The following is a 20,123-nucleotide window of genomic DNA, read 5'->3' on the forward strand; positions in this document are numbered from 1 at the left end:
GGGGTAAAAACATGCCAAATCGGGCTTCCCTGGTGGCGCAGTGGTTGAGAGTCCGCCTGCCGATGCAGGGGACACGGGTTCGTGCCCCGGTCTGGGAAGATCCCACATGCCGTGGAGCGGCTGGGCCCATGAGCCATGGCCGCTGAGCCTGCGCATCCGGAGCCTGTGCTCTGCAACAGGAGAGGCCACAACAGTGAGAGGCCCGCATACCACAAAAAACAAAACAAAACAAACAAAAAAAAACATGCCAAATCGCCAAGTTAATGTTTTCTTTAAAAAATAAAAAAGAACAAGCAATCTTGCAAATCTTTATTTAACCCATTTAGCAAAAATTAGGCAATTTTAGGTTCCTAATGCAGTCATTTCCAACAATGGTAGTAAGAGCTGCCATATCTTGAAAGTAAGATTATATGGATTCTCTTTATTCTATCTTCAGAGTTCATGAAAGCATCTTTGACTTACTTGGTTTAGTCTTTTAAAAATTAATACAACAATGGTAATTTAACTATGATCCTATCATTAAACCTCTGAAGTTTTGTATCCCCTAGTTGAACCCCATAAAAACCACACATACTATATACCCTTATCTTAGTTTTATCCAAGAAATGAGACCTTTCTTATTTGGAGGGAAGAAGGAAGAATTCATCCAGTGGGCTAGAGAAGATGCACTTACATGAAATAACACAAGTTTAGCATACACTTTCTCCCAGTAACCTGTTTCACCATCACCAACTACTTAATTCTAAATTCCTTTCGCTTTGTCCAGTAGTTTTTTTGTTTTGTTTTTTTTACAATTCAAATATACACATTATTTTACAAGCATGTATTGGCTTTGAAACCAAGATTCCAATCCATAAATTTATCTAAATCTAAGCCATTAATAATCATAAAAATGCAAGGTTTATGAAATACATAAAACGTTAGAGTACAGACAAAAACTAAGTTACTCATAAGGTGACCAAGTTGAGTTCTTAAGAAATAAACAGATGTTAATTCATGAGGTACTACCCTATGACAAAGATTTAGTCACTTTCTGCAGAAGTTCTGAAGTTTGTGAAGCTAAAAAAGAAAAGTGTTTGTGAACTTTGTTCTCCTACCTAGGAGAGCAGCATCACTAACCATCTATGTATTATGAGATACAAAAAACACTTGAATTTTTTTTTAAACGAATGTTAGTTGTGAAACAAACACATGCATCCATACTTTGGGAGCAGTTCATTTTATTACAGCTTTTTACTCTTGATCTGACTTTAGAAATGTACAGCATCAAAATGGTATTTTATCAAAGAAGACTAAATTCTTGAAATTGCTCCTCACTCTGTTACACACAATAGCAACCCACATTTTATTTCCAATTCAAACAATAAATAAACTCACTGGGATCTTTATTATTGTTCACAGTATGTATTATATGCAAATCAACTAAGAAAAATCTATTTCAAACATCTTCAAGACTCAAGAAAAACAAACACCATTACATGTTTTATCATTTTATTAGGAATAATTCCAAATGGGTTATGAAGAAAACTTACTGAGTCTGATGAGTTTTCCAAAACTCTTAATGAAGACATGTTCACCAACAAACAATAAAACATCAGCAGAACTATCATATACTGGGCCAAGAGTCAGGCTGATACCAAAAGCAACATGCAACATAAAAAAGATACAATATAAAGGAAGACAATCTGCTGAGTATTAAAAATCATCTCAATATGAACTCTTTGCAACTAGCACAGAACTAATTAGCTATCAAATCCAAACCACACCAAGGTAAGCTTGGCTGATGGAAGCCAGGAGTTAATAATGGGAGGGAAATATAAGTTCTTCAGTGCAAAAGATCTGAATAGTGTTTTGGAGCATTTCCCTGGCTGGTACAAGCAGTATTAAAAAATCTTTTTTGGCAAGGGAGAAAAATAAATACAAATGGAATGCTACATTTTTTAAATCAGCAGACTGTCCCAGGAATGATAAACGTATCAGTAAAGTAGCAAGGGGATAACTTTAAAACATTATTTGTTGTGGGCTCAAAAAAACATTCAAAATGGATTTATTTAAAGGTGTCACATTAGCTATGTCCAGGCATTTAGGCTTAAGGGAAGTAAAATTAAAAGAGGACACTTTTTTTCCCCAAGTTAAGAGAATCTCTTTAAAACCAAGCATATTGCTAAATGGCAACATTATACTTGGTAAACAATAATTGGCAACAAAATAAGTTTAAACGCTGTAATATTCTGCCCAAACCAGTCCCACATACTGTTTAATAACCAAGATGCAAACTAATTTTGTTGTAACAAGCCTAGACCAATTCTATCAAACATGTCCTTGGTTAGATATCCAGTTTCATTTAACGTTTTGAAAGCTCATTTGACAGCCAGTCAAGTCCCTCATACAGACCGGTTCCTTGTGTAGCACAAGTGGCTTGAACATACCACTGTAAAGAAAGGACAATGAGAAAACACTTGATTAATATAACCAGTGTTTGAAATTCCTTACTCAGAAAATTATTTTCCAGGGATATTAGTGAGCAAGTGCCATAAATGTATAGAGAAAAAGGAAAAATACATAAAGCCATAGGAACTAAAGTTGTAAATGTGTTAAAAGTATCATATTTCACAAATGATTAATTTTATATTTAATGATCTCAGTAACTGTATAGATTAGAACTGTTCTCCTACCTCTTGCTTCTCACAAAACTCCTCTCATATCTAAAGCTACTACTACCCATTCATTACATTTAACCAACTACTACTTAATCTGAAAAGAAAATTCATGGGAAGATTAGTAACTAATAAACTACCCACCTGGTCCTTATGATGCTCTTGTTTCCCACAAAACTAAGTTCAGAGTAGAAGAGGCAAAATTTTGAAAGAGTAGGGATTATTGATATTTTAGAGGCAAGCTTTTTCGGGAGTTTCACTATCTTTAGTCTCATGTACCCCCACAAGTTCCAATCTTTAAAATGTTTATGAATATTATCTTCAGTAACTGTATGAAATGCCATGAAAAGTTTCAAATACCAAGAAAAAGACCTAGGAAGCAATTTAATTACCTTTTAGGGATGGTTTATTAATTTTCTTTACTGACCAGTTTTATTTTGCCTTAAAATAAAGACCTTGCTTTAATGTTGCAAAGTCACTTCAAGTCTACCATATGCTGCCAATTATTACTTTAATACCAAGGACCCCAATAACCTAGAAGGCTGGGAAAAAGGCATGAATTCATATCCTCACAGCATGGAAAATTGCATCATTTACAGTCTGTCTTATTTAAATTGGGCTGGGACATCTTAAACACTGTATACAGTTATTGCCACACCACAGTTTCACCTTGTTGACAAGTTAATGAAAAACTACTGTAAGGCACAAACCATAATAATAGTTTGTGATATCATCTTTATAAATAAAACAATATATTGTATTTCGCCAGTATTTAAACCACTGATCTCAAATGGTAAAGCTATTGGAGAGCAAGTAGATATTTTTTATAATTTTAAACTTAAAACTTGTTTAACATCATAATTACAGGCCCCTCCACAAGCTCTTAGTGCTACCACGCACACAGTACAAAATACTATCTAAAATATGGCTGCTATGGCTTCCCTGGTAGTGCAGTGGTTGAGAGTCCGCCCGCCGATGCAGGGGACACGGGTTCGTGCCCTGGTCTGGGAGGATCCCACATGCCGCGGAGCGGCTGGGCCCGTGAGCCACGGCCGCTGAGCCTGCGCATCCGGAGCCTGTGCTCCGCAACGGGAGAGGCCACAACAGTGAGGGGCCCGCATACCACAAAAAAATAAAAAATAAAAAATGTTAACAAAAGTCAAACGAAATAAAGATATTTAAAACCTTTGGATCCTTAAAGGATATATATTAAAAAGTTTAGGGCTTCCCTGGTGGCGCAGTGGTTGAGAGTCCGCCTGCCGATGCAGGGGACACGGGTTCGTGCCCTGGTCTGGGAGGATCCCACATGCCGCGGAGCGGCTGGGCCCGTGAGCCACGGCCGCTGAGCCTGCGCATCCGGAGCCTGTGCTCCGCAACGGGAGAGGCCACAACAGTGAGAGGCCCGCGTACCGCAAAAAAAAAAAAAAAAAAAAAAAAAAAAGTTTAAGAATGGAGAAGATATCAACGTACTTTAAAGTTAAATACAACATTTACAAAGGTTTGAAATAAAGCCTGAAAGGGCTCATTTTTATATAAGCAAGAGTCTCTTACTGTTTAGTCTCTTAGTTTTTTTGTTTTTTGCTTTTGGCTGTGCTGCCAGGCATGCGGGATCTTAGTTCCCCAACCAGGGATCGAACCCGTGTCCCCTGCATCGGCAGGCGGACTCTAAACCACTGTGCCACCAGGGAAGCCCTCCTGTAGTTTTTTAAATGATGTGCTCATCATCTATTTCAAAGAGGACAATTAACTAATAAATGTTTAAACTAAATATCAGCTTAAACAATTATGCTAATAATCTAATAGTCAGGAAATTAATATGAAACTCCAAATACTTACTGTTCTGTTACGAAGAGACTGAAGACCTAATTTATCTGTCATTTCACTAATGGCCATAGCATTCGGCAAATCCTGTTTGTTTGCAAAAAGCAGCAACACAGCATCTCGCAGCTCATCTTCCTGAAGCTGAAAATAAAGACATTAACAACTACCAAACTGGAATCCAATTATTGTAACAAACTAAGTAAAACAGGCTTCCTACGTATGTACATCATTTATTCAACATTAAATACATTATCAAACATCAAATCAATAATCATACACCTTCAAGTAAAGCAAAACTATTTTCCAAGTCAATCATCCTACACTCCATTAAGGTAAATCATTCATTCAGTCTTGATGATAATCCATGGAGGGTCACGATTGGCAAGGACAAGAAACACACATGGGAATAAACATTTATGGCAGGATCTTATGGTACTCAGTAGTAAACATACTTAGACGATGATTCTTTTTGGACTTTTATCCTTTCCAGCCAGTTGGATCAAACGACAGTGGGGAAACAATACAGTGATTAGGGCATTAGTAGTATCATGTAAAATACAAGAATTATACCAAGAGCAAAAGCCGGTGGGAATGAAATACTGATATATGACACAACACTTGGAAACTTATGCTAAGTGAAAAGAAACAAAGAGTTTAAAAAGGTAACAAAAGACCACATATTTTATGCAGGCAGGGTAGAATGGGGGAAGGAATGGGGAACAAATGCTAATAGTTATAGGATTTCTTTTTGGAGGTGATGAAAATGTTGTAAAATTCAATTGTGGTAATGATTGTACAATTTTGTATACCAGAAACCACTGACTTGTACATTTCAAATGAGTGAAGTTATGGTATGTGAACTATATCTCAATAAAGCTGTTTACAAAAAAAAAAAAAGAGTAGAAGGGGTAATAGTTAACTGAGACAAAAAAAGCACCAGTTACACACATACGGGCACAATGGTTTTACAAACTGCACTCCACTCTTAGGAGCACTGAATGAGAATATTTCAGTAAATATTTTACACCTACAAGTCTGAAACCATGACAACGTTCCTCTAGCAAAGTTCCTCAACAATTTTCCCCCTCAGGATTTTTAACAGTATGAACATATGAAAACATTTATCCAATATTTGGCAAGGCCAAAATGCCACCATCAACCAAAATGCCACATGCCTTAGGTGGAATTCTTTTACCATGGTTGCTATTATGTAACATTTTGAAGTATATTTTATAGGTATAGTATAGAGAAAACTGAACCCAATGACCTTGGGAACAAGGTATTTGAACCAGGATTCCTAGGTCACAAAAGCTTCAAAACTGGAGATTTTATAACTAGAAAATAAAAGACTGGACTAAAGTAAAAATCCTCAACCAGAGATATGCATCAAAATCACCCATGGAGCATTCTACAAACAAACTGGGCCTTCCTCCCAACTTACTGAAGTAACTGCTCATCCATGAGTTTTTTAAAAGCTCTACAGGAGATTTTTATGTGCAGTCTTAAAAACCTGTGATAATACATAGTTTTTCAAGGTTCTTTCTTGCTCTAAAAAGTTGATTTATGTAATCAAATTACAGTTAAAATGTACCGACCACTATTACCACCACTATCACCCAGAAGAACATATCTTGGAAATGATAAATTTAAAAACTATTCTCACCATTTTCTGCAGCTCTTCTGCTCCTTCCTGAATTCTTTCACGATCATTGCTATCTACCACAAAAATAAGACCCTGAAATAAATTAAAAGTTAAATTTAAAGCACACACTAAATATGAAACATAAGTACATAGGCAGCAAAACCATATCAAGAGTTAATAACGTGTTAGGAAGAAAGTCTCCTTACAAAAAAAAAAAAAAAGGAAGAAAGTCTCCTTACAAAAAAAAAAAAGGGAGGAAAGACAGGGCATTACAGATTTGAGCACTATTTGTTATTTTAACTTATCAATGTTATTTCCAAAAAAATATCTACCTCTTAACAACTGATCACTTTTTTCAACTATGCTAAGAAGAATAAATTCTATCCCTTTCCCCTACCTTTGCACATTTAAATGCAGGTAAGTAGAAGTAACAAAATGGCCACAAAGTAGGCACAAAAGGAAAAACAACAATCCACAGATCCTAAGGATTCATGAATTTACTAATTGAATTACCTTATTCAAAAGCATGCACAAAATGAAACTAAAAAAAGAAGCGGAAGGAGTGCACTACAGTAGCTTTTATATAGTTCATCAGGAAAAGAGTCTTGCTGTAGAATGCTGCCTGCCAGCTCTAGAATCAGAAGAAAGTCTTCAGCAAAATATATCAAGAAAAATTCAAGGCTGACTTGATCGAATAAGAAATTCTTAACAAAAAGGAAGGTAGTAACCATTCTTAAAGATATTCAAATATTCGAATTTTATACTACAAAAGAAGTGGAATTGGGAAGGAATTAATTGAATTAAGACTCTTCCAAAATCTTTCAAATGGGAAAGTATAAAATTTTCAGTTAGAGAGAGACAGGGCAGATGAATTTTATAGCTTTGTTAAAATCTATTCCTATTACACTAAAGTATATTCTTTAGTATATACACTAAAGTATTATTTTCCCCACAACCCTGACCCCTAAAGTATTTTTAATCATTTGTCACTTTATCATAAACTGTTGTGCCACTACTTATTTGTGGAAGTCACCAGATTAAATCCACTGAGGGATTAATCCCCTCAGTATTACCATAGTACTGAGCTTGCCAGGGTACTTAATAATTATTTTAGGCTACGGTCATTAAATGACATAATGTCTTTTGGTCTAAAAAACTTGAAACCCATTTCCTTTATCTCTGCAAGAAATCTTAATTTTTAAACATCCTACCCTTTGAAAAAAATGTTGGTGCTCTCAGAGCTAGTATGGCATAGTGGGAAGATACCAAATTCAATGCTTATTAGTTATATAAATTACCTAATCCTTGAACATGCCTCCTTTTCTATAAAATAAAATACCACCAATTTTTTAAGCCTATTTTTAAACATAATCATAGAGGTATAAAAGAATGAAGCATTGTCCTTGGCATATCACAGGCATTTAGTAAATGTCTCCTCCTTTTCCTCCTATCCCCCAAACCACTCTTATTTAGAACCTACTTCTCTAGAAGAGGTAATGCCTCTAAAAGGGATCTAATTTTATCTAGACTACTAACAATCCGTTATCGTTTTAAAATGCAAATAACACTGTCAGTCCCAAAGTAACATTACTGAGAGGGAGGATTATTTGAGAAATTCTAAGTTATTCACCTCCTGGGACAGCACAATCAAGAGTGTAGAAAAGCTAGGATTCTAAAGATAGCTACTCTAAGAAAAGATTACTTAAAAGGCCAAATATTTAGAACAGGAAAATAATTTGAATTATATAATGAGGTAAGAGGAACTTACTACAATAAACACTGTGTCCTGAATTGCTAATAAAAGTTAGAAGCATGGTTAAATGGAATAATTAGTTTCTTTTAAATTTTACAGCTAAAAGAACTGATCATGAGTGCTGCAAAAACAGCTTTAATAGCTTAGCTGTGATTACATCAGGCAACCTTGATGTAAAGCTTTCTCTGGCAGCCTTGAAGTCCCTAAAAAGTACTTGGATTTCTGTGGGGTTTTAAGATTTTTTTTAATTTGGACCATTTTTAAAGTCTTTATTGAATTTGTTACAATATTGCTTCTGTTTTACGTTTTGGTTCCTTGGCCATGAGGCATATGGGATCTTAGCTCCCTGACCAGAGAATGAACCCGCACCCCCTGTATTGGAAGGCAAAGTCTTAACCACTGTACCGCCAGGGAAGTCCCAGAAGTACTTGGACTTTTGATTCTAAGGTGGTCCACAGAGGCCAGGAATGGGTCTAATTGCAAGTTAAAGTAAATTAAAAAGCATTCTAAACAAGTCTAGGGATAAGAGCACGGTTACCCTTGGTCAAGAATTAAAGGCTTAAAAACAAAAACATGGAAACAACCTATATGCCCATCGACAGATGAATGGATAAAGATGCAGTGCATATATACAATGGAATATTACTCAGCCATAAAAAAAGAATGAAATAATGCCATCTGCAGCAACATGGACAGACCTAGAGATTATCATACTAAGCGAAGTCAGAAAGACTAAAACAAATACCATGATATCACTTATATGTGGAATCTAAAATACGACACAAACGAACATATCTACAAAACAGAAACAGACTCACAGACATAGAGAACAGACTTCTGGTTGCCAAGGGGGAGGAGGAATGGGGGAGGGAAGGATTGGGAGTTGGGATTAGCAGATGCAAACTAGTATACATAGGATGGATAAACAACAAGGTCCTACCGTATAGCACAGGGAACTATACTCAATGTCCTGTGATAAACCATAATGGAAAAGAATATGAAAAACAATACATATATGTATAACTGAGTCACTGTGCTGTACAGCAGAAGTTAACACACTGTAAATCAACTATACTTCAATAAAATTTTTAAAAATAAAATAAAAAGAATTACAGGTTTAGGATTAGCAGTTTTACTTCACACCTAAATGTATTTAAAAAGCGTGTTCCCTAAGTGAAATGCCTATGACTTACTTTAAAATAATCCAAAAGGTGAAATACATTATAAAGGAGTACTGATTAAAGAATACTGGCCATATCCTAATAACTGAAGTTGGGTAATATCATAGATATGTGGGAGCTTATTATGCTATTCTCTACATTTGTATAAATTCAAAAATTTCCATAGTAAAGTTTTTAAAAGCATGTAACTCATATCAAAACATCTTTCCTAACCACAGCTGTGTTAATGAACAGAAACATTTTAATTTTTAAATAAAAAAGTATGCCACTTACTTAACATGACATGCTACTTAAACCTGGTTGTTCCAGCCACTCACCTAGGGTATTCACTGCCACCCGGTGGCAATAAACGTCACTTGTCTACAATGTTATAAGAGCTGGAGATCCAGAAAGACATCTGTACATCTTAAACATATGAAGTGCTTCTAACCTCATACATTATTCTAAAAAAATTTTATCAACTCCAGTAGTAAACAAAAAATGATAAGAAACCTCTCGTGGTAGAAAACACCACAGAGTTGGGAACTACTTGAATAAAAAATGTAAAACAAGAACCAGCTCTCCAATTAAGTCATTCCAAGCTTCAGTTTCCTCTTATATAAGAGTTAGACTACCACAGTAGTTCTCAAGAGGGAGCAATTTTGTCCCCAGGAAATATTTTGCAATATGTGGAGACATTTTTGGTTGTTGCAACTGGATTGGGTGGGGGAGACTACTACTGGCAACTAGTGTGTAAAGGCCAAGAATGCTGCTAAGCATCCTACAATGCAAAGGAGAGCCCTCCCCTCACTCAATGACAAAGAATTAACCGTCTGAAATGTCAACGCTGCTGCTGTTGAAAAACCCTGTACTAGATAGAGCCTTGCTATTCAAAGTAAGGTCCCAAACCAGCAACATCAGCACCACCACCTGAGAACTTGCTAGACGCGAAGAATCTCAGACCTTACTCAGCCAGGTCTCACTGAACTGATCTCTATTTTAACAAATACCCAGGTGATTCATATGCAGATTAACATCTGAGAAACACTACTGATGTCTAGTTTATATCCCCAGAGATTCTTTTTTTTTTTAACATCTTTATTGGAGTATAATTGCTTTACAATGGTGTGTTAGTTTCTGCTTTATAACGAAGTGAGTTATACATATACATATGTTCCCATATCTCTTCCCTCTTGCCTCTCCCTCCCTCCCACTCTCCCAATCCCACCCCTCCAGGCATTCACAAAGCACCTAGCTGATATCCCTGTGCTATGCAGCTGCTTCCCACTAGCTATCTACCTTACGTATATATGTCCAAGTGTATATATGTCCATGCCTCTCTCTCGCTTTGTCAGAGATTCTGATTCAAGTGGTCAGGTGTCATGATCAGGGCTTTGGGATTTTTAAAACTCCCCAGGTAATTTTAATGTGCAGTCAAATTTGAGAATTCCTGCTCTACAGGATCACTAAGGTCTCTACCATGCTAGCATTATACATACTACATGATAATATAAAAATCATGTACAAATCAACAGAGCAGATCTACCTTAATATATTTTTCTTAATGTATTTTAATAAAGCAAACACTTAACTGGGTTAAATGAAGGGCTATTAATTGTATTACATTCATTTAAAACTACAATGACAGAAAGTTATACAGATCTTACTTCCTAAACTAAGAACGAAACCAATAGAACTACTGAAGAAACATCTAATTCAACCCTGAGAACCACCCCACCCCATCTTCCAAAATATTACTACGATAATTATGTAACTCTTCCACCCTAGGTTATTTAGCCTACAAAGGCATGAATGAGAGAGTCCACTGAAGAACATGGAAGTAGTGATAAGAATGCCAACTCATGGAGTAAACACCAATATCCAAGTAAACAGTATATATTAACATAAACTTTGGAACATGAAACATATAAAAAAAAGTTATAAAAATGTATAGCATTCCTAACTTACCTGGGTATTTTGGAAGTAATGCCTCCAGAGAGGCCTAATTTTATCTTGACCACCAACATCACATACTGTGAAACAAATGTTCTTATATTCTACTGTTTCCACATTAAAACCTATAGAGAAAAAAGAAAAAAAAAGTTTGCTGCGCACAATGTCATTCAGAAAATAAATCCCTTTATTGTGGAATTCTCCCAGAATTGCTTTTTTTTAAAGTCCTAATAGATAATCAACAAATGTAAAAACCCAAGACATTACAATGATGGCTATATGTCATTGTATATTTGTCCAAACCCAAAGAATGTAGAACAACCCTAAGGTATATGGACTTGGGGTGATTACGATGTGTCAATGTAGGTTCATCTACTGAGTGATGCTGACAATGGAGGAAGCTATGCACGTGTTGGGGGAGTGGATATATGGGAAATCTCTGCAGTTTCCTTTCAATTTTTCTGTGAACCAAAAACTACTCTGAAAAAAAAAAATAGAATGAAACTATATTCTATTTTACTTTATAATACATTATTATGATATAAATTAAAATCACTGTAAACTTTCTTACCGATGGTAGGAATCGTGGTGACTATCTCTCCTAACTTCAGTTTATACAGAATGGTGGTCTTGCCAGCAGCATCCAACCCAACTAGAAAAAGACATTTCAGATTTTAAATCTAGACCAACAGCACACACTAAGAAACAATTTTACAACAAATTTTTATTTTGAAAGCAAAAGCTGACTGGTCAAGGCACAAATGAGTTAGAAATGAAATCACCTCATTTCTGATTCCCAAAGGCAACACCTCCTACAAAAGCCTTTCCATTTTTCTTTCTAGACCTAGAGAGACAGCACAAGGTCTGATCTCAAGATCTGCTTTGCCACACAATAGTTGAATGGCTTTAAACAATCACTTTGGGAAAGAGGCCAGAGAAATCAGCTATAAAATAAGGGGACTAGATCAAGTAATCTAACATCTCTTCCAATTCAAGTCCTCATTAATTCTATGAACTACTACCATTTTTAAAAACACAAATTATAGGGCTTCCCTGGTGGCGCAGTGGTTGAGAGTCCGCCTGCCGATGCAGGGGACACGGGTTCGTGCCCTGGTCCGGGAAGATCCCACATGCTGCGGAGCGGCTGGGCCCGTGAGCCATGGCCGCTGAGCCTGCGTGTCCAGAGCCTGTGCTCCGCAACGGGAGAGGCCACAACAGTGAGAGGCCACAACAGTGAGAGGCCCGCGTACCGCAAAAAAAACAAAAAAAAAACACAAATTATAAGTTGAATCAGAGAACACATAAAAACAAATTAAGAACTATCTTTAAGATTCAAAAACTCAATTTCCTTTAATATAACAAGCAAATTTTAGGTAAAAGGTCTTGATGCTAGGGGAAAAAATATACATGTAAGAAAGGAAGATGAGGCCAATTTTACCCCTACCTAAATCCATTTCAACATCACATGTGCAGAAATGATAACAAAAGACTGGTTAATTTGGGTTGTAAAGAAGGCCTTGTCATATTCATCTCCAATATAATGTCTAAATTCTTAAAATAATTCCTTTGAGGCAGGCAGATATAAGTAGGGAGGAATGTACTTGTTTCCAAAACAAAAAAAATCCATACTACAACAAGAAGGTATAGAAGAGGGTGAAAAGCAAATTAAATGTTTAAGTATGAATCTCTGAAAAGCTGAATATTCTACATTGTTTGTTAAAGCCTTCATAAATGGAAGGTCAATATCTAAAAACCTCACTGAATATTATTGGTCTAAGGATATCACATTTGGCCACCTAGATTAACACTATCACAGATTTTGAAATCAATTCAACCGAGTATTGATTTAAGCAAGGATAGTTTTTCGTGTTTCTTTGTTTGTTTTTTAAGGATAGTTTTGTTGTTGTTGTTTAGTATTTATATCAGAGCATGACTTAGCACAAGAAACCCTTGCTTAAAAAAAAAAAAAAGATCTCCCTGGAGACTCAGGCATTTTATGCTTTCTTACTCCTCTATTCTATGATCAAACTCTGTTCCCCACTTCTTCATACTGAGATTGTTTATTCTGTCCAAAATACTATGACACTTCCTAGTCAGAACGAGTAGCCTCCTCACTCACGGGCATAAGAAAAACCAACTGTTAACAGGAACTGTTTTATGTTTTAACTACAGAACAGAAGAGCAAACATATCAGAAAACATAATTCTAAAAATATACAAAGAAACAAAAGCAGCTACCTTAGAGTTTGGCATCTTTAATAAAAATATAGAAAATGAGGAGGCGAACAACAGGATATTTTCATTGTTAGAAAAAGCTAAGTCCCTTACAGCCTAAGTCCTCCTCAGGAGATTTTGATCAAATTTTAAAATAAAGCAAAATTCACCTTTAGCTAAGTCCAAATACCATTAGCCCAGGTAGGAAGAACTGAAACTGAAATAATGATTACAAAAAACACTTGCGTTAAGTTTTGAGAACTAAGGTACACACCAGTCCTCACTGGTGGTCCAACTTGACCTCAGACCTTAGTTTAAAAAAAATGTAGGGCTTCCCTGGTGGCGCAGTGGTTAAGAATCCGCCTGCCAATGCAGGGGACAGAGGTTCGAGCCCTGGTCTAGGAAGATCCCACATGCCGCGGCGCAACTGAGCCCGTGTGCCACAACTACTTAGCCTGCGAGTCACAACTACTGAAGCCCGCACTCCACAAGAGAAGCCACCACCATGAGAAGCCTGCGCACCGCAACAAAGAGCAGCCCCCGCTCGCCAAAACTAGAGAAAGCCTGTGAGCAGCAACGAAGACCCAACGTAGCCATAAATATATAAATAAATAAATTAAATAGTGTTGTATAAATGCAAACCAGAAGGTTTTTTTTTAAGGTATTTCTATTGTGAGATTTAAGATGCACAAATTAATGCATATCCATCACTCATTATATAGTTCCTCAAAAACATGTTGGTCTAACAATTCTGTGCCCATTTAGTGATTTCTTAAGTATGTATTTCCTTAATGTTGCAATATTTGGCAATGAAATTTCTCCACAAAATGAAACTATAACCAATTCTCAACTAGCCAAGATAAGACTCTAATCTGTACAGTCCAGTAACGTCCTCCCCTCCCTCTCACCCTCATAAACAAGTCACTGTTTTGAAAGATATACTGGAATTACTTGTTCTCCTTGACTGGACCTGCACTTTAACCAAAGTGTTAAAAGCAGCAAAACTTTCCCCAAAATCTTTGCCGATCATTAAAAAGTATGTCTACCAAATTAAGGCAGCAAGATATACTTATATTTTAAGTTTTAAAATTAGATTCCAATTATCTCAACTTGGAGAAACAACCAAACGCAGAAAAGAAAACGACTAAGAAGAAAAAAGTATATTTTCAGTTAAGTTTCAGTTAGGATATTTTTCTTCATGTTTTATCTTTCAAATTTTCTACAAGGAAGCTTGAAAAAAACTTCGTAATTTTTCAATAATTAAAAATTGAGTGCTTATTGTGTTCCAAACACAATACTAGGTGATTCCATACATTTTGTAATTTAATTCTCACAATAACTCTCCATTTTTCAGATGCAAAATCTGAGATTCAGAAACATCCCCAGAATCACAGGAGTAGTAAAACAGATTTTAAAACCCTAGGTCTTTTGGAGAAATTAGATCCATATATAGCTGTGGGAATGGAAAATGGTGTAGCTGCTTTGAAAAAGTTTGTCAGTTCCTCAATATGTTAAACATAGTTAACAACGACCCAACAACCCTATTCCTAGCTTATCTACCCAAGAAAATTAAAAACATATGCCCACACAAAAACTTTTCATGAATGTTCACAGCAGCATAATTCATAAGAACCAAAAAGTAGAAACAACTACATTTCCATCAACTGATGAATGATAAACAAAATGTGAAATATATCCATACAAAAGAATTACTATTCAGCCATAAAAAGGAATGAAGTACTGATACATGTTATAATATGGATGAATCTTGAAAACACGCTAAGTGAAAGAAGCCAGACACTAAAGGCCACATATTGTATGATTCTGTTATATGAAATATCCTGAATAAACAAGCCCACAGAAACAGAAAGCAGAAGAGTGGTTGCAAGAGGGAGGGGTGAGGAGGGGAGTGACTGCTATCGTGTGTGGGGTTTCTTTCTGGGCTGATGAAAATGTTCTAGAATTAAGACAGTGGTGGGAGTTCCCTGGTAGCCTAGTAGTTAGGATTACGGGCTTTCACTGCCCCGTGGTCCAGGTAGATCCCCAGTCAGGAAACTGAGATCCCACAAGCTGTGCGGTACCGGGGAGGGGGACAGTGGTAATGGTTACACAACTTTATGGATATACTAAAAAGCACTGAACTGTACACTTTTAAGGAATAGTATGTGAATTACATCTCAATTTTTTTTTTAATTAAAAAGAAACAATCCTAAGTCTGATGCCAGAGCTCTCAAATAGTATTCATATATTGCCATCCTGCCCTTAGGGTTTTTTGGTGTACACACACTATCTTAATATTTTATCTAATTCCTCAGAGGTTTGACCATCAAAACTGAAATTGAGTCTACCAGATGTACAGGAAAACTATAATGACCTTGAGTTTTGCTTCTACCTAACAGGTCAGGAATATCAGCACTTCCATCAATGTGTTAATTAACAGCAAATTATCAGCCTCTGATAGTCATACTTTATAATAATGCAGGAGAGTACACCTAAGGGTGGTTGTATCAACTTCTAATGGCATGAAGCTAAGGATTTTTGCCTTTTCTATTGTTTACCTGTATCACATAACTAATCAGAAGACACGCCCCCCCTTTTTAAAAGGCTGGCAATTATGTTTTCAACTAATGACCTAAGAAGATGGTCATAATAAACTAAGTCAAAAGGACTACAATTTTGGAGAAACAAAAACCTCCTCTTAAAGGCTGAGAGTAAATATAACAAATATTAAAAGTGGAATGGTGCAATGATAAGAAATTATCACTTTATTGTTTTTCATGTTTTCTAAATTTAACAAAAAGGACACTATTTTTAGAATCAGGACCAAAAATTTAAAATTAAATAGTAAATGTATTTATAAAATATGCTAGGAAAAAAGTATGAGACATCACTCACTTTAAAATATTGTTAGTATTTTTCAAATTGGCAAAAGATCCTTTCCTCCCAAACCTCTCTGGTCCCAAAGAGCCACTGTCACATGAAAGACAACACAAAACTACACTGGGTATGTATTAGCAATCTTTTAGAAAGCAATACTTTCTCAGCTTTTCAACAGGCAAGAACTTGCAAGTTCAAAGAGAGGAGAATTAGTATTTCCTCTACAGAACATATTGTTTCAAATATAAACAAAATTTGGGCAGTCATTTACCAAAATTACATCTCACCACAGATATGGAGATCAGACTTAAAACAGGGTAATGATGGACTACATGAGAAATCTAAGGTGAAAACTGGTCATCTTTGAATTTAAGCTCAATAATATCATTTACAAGATTTTTTTCTGTAAAACAACAAAATTTCTGTCAATCTATAGTTTAAGTGATGTTACATTTGATATATTGTGTTGATTTTAAATTTTTTTTTTTTTTTTTTGCAGTACACGGGCCTCTCACTGTTGTGGCCTCTCCGGTTAAGGAGCACAGGCTCCGGACGCGCAGGCTCAGCGGCCATGGCTCAGGGGCCTAGCCGCTCCGCCGCATGTGGGATCTTCCAGGACCGGGTCACGAACCCGTGTCCCCTGCATCGGCAGGCGGACTCTCAACCACTGCGCCACCAGGTAAGCCCGATTTTAAATTTTTTAATTAGGGAATTCCCTGGCGGTCCAGTGGTTAAGACTCCATGCTTCCAACACAAGGGACGTGGGTTCCACCCCTGGTCGGGGAATTAAGATCCCGCATGCCTCACAGCACGGTCAAAAAGAAAAAAAAAAATTTAATTAGTTAACATAAGCTGCAACTTCAAACACCTTTTAAAATTACTTTAACTTTTAGGAAAGTGTGTACAAATAAAATTTAAAACTTCTCCAACAGTAATTTGGCAAACCAGATTCAATAGCTAACTGCTATCTTTCAACAACATTTTAAAATGGTCACTAACTCAAGAAAGCATGAATTTTACCTAAGCCATATAAAGGAAAAGAACACATGCCTGTCAAAGAAAATTAATATGGAAAAAACAATCATTAATTGGTAATTCTAAACTAGGATAGGGGCAGACACATTAAGAGTGATCTATTATATATGCTATCACTCATAAAGCTAGATATAAAAATCTAAGAATGATCAAACCCCCAAATCACCTATTTCACTATCCATACACATATTCTCCATAAGGTTATACTTCCTTTGATGAGCTACCATAAAAGGTGACCTTGTGACTAACCTGTTTTTAATCAAGGAAACCTAATTATCCTGAGTTAAAGTGCAAAACAAGAACAGCAAACCTGAGTAATAAAACATTTAACATGAATGAATAATTTCAAATCATAACGTCTATCCCCTGCACAAATGCACAAAGTTACTTTTCTTCTTCCATTTTCTATCAATCATTTCTGGGGAGTAAGGGGGAGAAATGCTTCCCTAATATAGTAAATATATGAAAGTGCTTATAGCGTATATAATTCTACCTTTCTTCTCCCTCTGAAACTGTCAGCCATCACAAAAAACTAGTGAAATGAGAAACAACAATTTACAAAAAATCTTAAGTAAAATACTACACATTACATTTCAAATATAACACACTACACTTCCAGGAACAGAACCATGTACTAGCTAATCTCTTCAAGGAACAGGCTGGAAATCATTTAGCACAGTCCAAAGTTCTCCCAGTGACTTCAGATCCTTTTTTAGACGGTCGATTTTCAGGCACTTTTAAAGCGTAAATAATAGGTTTACCCTGCTAAAATAATTCTTTTTCATAATTGAAACCTGACAAACTTTGAAAGAGAAAACATTTTCATTTATCTTTGTGAATGAATTATCAACAATTGTTTCATGGATTGTGAATAAGCTGCAATAAGAGGAAAGTGAAAAAAGAACCAAATGTGCACACCCTTAATCTTCACATGCCTTGAAATACTACTGAACCTTTTGCTTTGGGAAACTTTCAAATAAAACCTCCCCCACTGCACTTCTCTAGAAAACAAGCTAATAAACCAACAAAATTCAATGTTTAAAGTTAGCGAGGCTCATTATAGCATTATTTAGGTCCATGGAGCTTAGCTGTGATGTAAAGACTACTCACAGTACTATGAGGGAGGCGTTGCTTACATCACTCAAGTGACAAACCCCTTCTCCCTCAGCAGAGCGAAAAACCGACCCTAAAAAGTAATTTTTAAAAAGCCCATTTTCCATAAGAATTTTAAAAAACACCCTTGTAATTACTGCTTAACAAGGCCTCCCTAAAGTTATGCGTCAAGATGTTCACTTACTGAAAATTTGTCACCGGCTTAAAAAAATTAGTTTCTAAGCCTTTTTTTTTCATTAAACTTTAGCCAGCTGTATAAAAACTACATAGTTTTAAAACCAAAGAGAATAAACCAAATATATTTAGCCCTTGAGAGTGGCCAAACGAAACATTCATGATAAACTCAGTTTTCAGGGACATTAATAAGGAGAAGAAAAAAAATATGAGGCGGAATCCTGAGCGAAGCAAAGTTTAGCGAAGTGAGCGCTGAGGACTCCGGACTCTACTGAAACCGTGGGTGCTCCCCTGCCACCGCACTGGGCCCGGTCACTTCCTGCCCCGGCCGGCTCCGGGCTCTCGGCGACCGCTCGCTCACACACCATTGGAGTGTGCAGAGTGTGCACACGGGGCAGAAAGGGGGAGGAGGAAGGCTGGAATCGCTCGGCCTCCCTCCCGACCGTTGCCCACACCCGGGGAAGAAGGGAGCCAGATCGCACTCACAGAATGGGCCGCGCCAGTGTCTTTAGGGTTCGGCAAGATCCGACAGTCCGCTACTCTCACATCTCCGCCAAACTGTGTCGGGCTTTCAGTAAGACCACGAAGAGAAAGCCAAACCCAGAAGGAGGAAACCTTGCCCGCGGCCCCGTTCCAGCCTCTTCGACAGATCTCGGGCGACCGCCCACCCTTCGCCCCATTGTTCCCCCTTAAGAATTCCTCCGACCCCCAGCCCGCCGCCCCTCCCCCACCACAGCTGACGGGGGGTAAAAAAACAGGCCCCGAGGCCGCTCCAAGCGAAGAGACCTGGCCGCCCCACCAGGGCCTGGCCTCTTCCCTCGGCCCCTGACTCACCCATCAAAATGCGCATCTGCTTCTTGCCGAAGAGACGGGAGAAGAGAGAGGAGATGGTGAGGCCCATGGCGGTAGTGGCACTTGCGATGGGCAGAAGCAGAAGGGGTTTGGCGCGACCCCGAGCCTTCTTTCACGCTCCCGGCAAACTCAGGGAGGAAAGAGGAGCTGAGGGCCGCAGGGACGGCACGCCAGCCGATGTGTAGGACGGAGCTCCCCTCCGGGAAGGAATTAGCGGGGTGATGACCTGCTTGACGACTGGCGGGGCTGCTCCGGCTCTGGCGTTAAATCTTCGGCTATGCCACGTCACGCGGCAGCCGCGGCGACTCCGGCAGCGGCCCGGCCCCTCCAACGCGGACAGAACCGCGTCACCGTCGCCCCATCCCCCTGCGCTTCCGGCGCTGCCCGAACCAGTGCGCCTGCGCACCAGGGGAATTGGCCCTCTTCGCTGACTTACGCCGCTGGCCGGCGTCACCCCCCCGGACGTGGCTCCTGGAGTTGGGCGAGGCCAGTCAGCCCCTGTGTAAAGGGCGACGGACACGGTCCCACACTGCCTCGCTTCATCACGTCCAATCAGACTCAAGGAGGGACGTTTCTGCGCAGAGAAATGCATCCTGGCGGTTGTATTCCTTGCTTCCGGAAAGGCGGGCTGTGCATTATGGGTTAGGTAGTGAACCTCCGTTCTTTCCGCCTCTTCAAGGGAACGCGCGTTGGCGATTTCCTGCTCTACGAAGGTACGAGGTTCACGCACGGCACCACACACTTGCCCTAAAGGAGGGGCGAAAACGGGCCCTGCTTTCCCAAGAGATAACTTGTTAAAAGCTGACGTGCAGGGGAAGAGGCTGTAGCAACCCCATATGAAGCTAGGCCTAAACACCTCGGTCCCCACGCCAG

At 38.0% G+C, this 20,123-nt stretch overlaps 1 protein-coding gene across 1 annotated transcript; it reads right to left on the reverse strand.

Moving 5' to 3' along the window:
* Nucleotides 1–1,474: 1,474 nt before the first annotated feature.
* On the reverse strand, nt 1,475–19,626 carry ARF4 (ARF GTPase 4). The gene is made up of 6 exons (XM_024746388.1): nt 19,233–19,626; nt 11,558–11,638; nt 11,002–11,111; nt 6,142–6,213; nt 4,494–4,619; nt 1,475–2,431 (listed from the first exon to the last, which is right to left on the reverse strand). The coding sequence occupies exons 1-6, from the start codon at nt 19,297–19,299 to the stop codon at nt 2,345–2,347; spliced, it is 543 nt and encodes a 180-aa protein (XP_024602156.1). The 5' UTR covers nt 19,300–19,626; the 3' UTR covers nt 1,475–2,344.
* Nucleotides 19,627–20,123: the final 497 nt, after the last annotated feature.

The sequence above is a fragment of the Neophocaena asiaeorientalis genome, unplaced genomic scaffold, assembly GCF_003031525.2.
Source record: "Neophocaena asiaeorientalis asiaeorientalis breed wild unplaced genomic scaffold, Neophocaena_asiaeorientalis_V1.1 scaffold251, whole genome shotgun sequence".
Classification (NCBI taxonomy): Eukaryota; Metazoa; Chordata; class Mammalia; order Artiodactyla; family Phocoenidae; genus Neophocaena; species Neophocaena asiaeorientalis.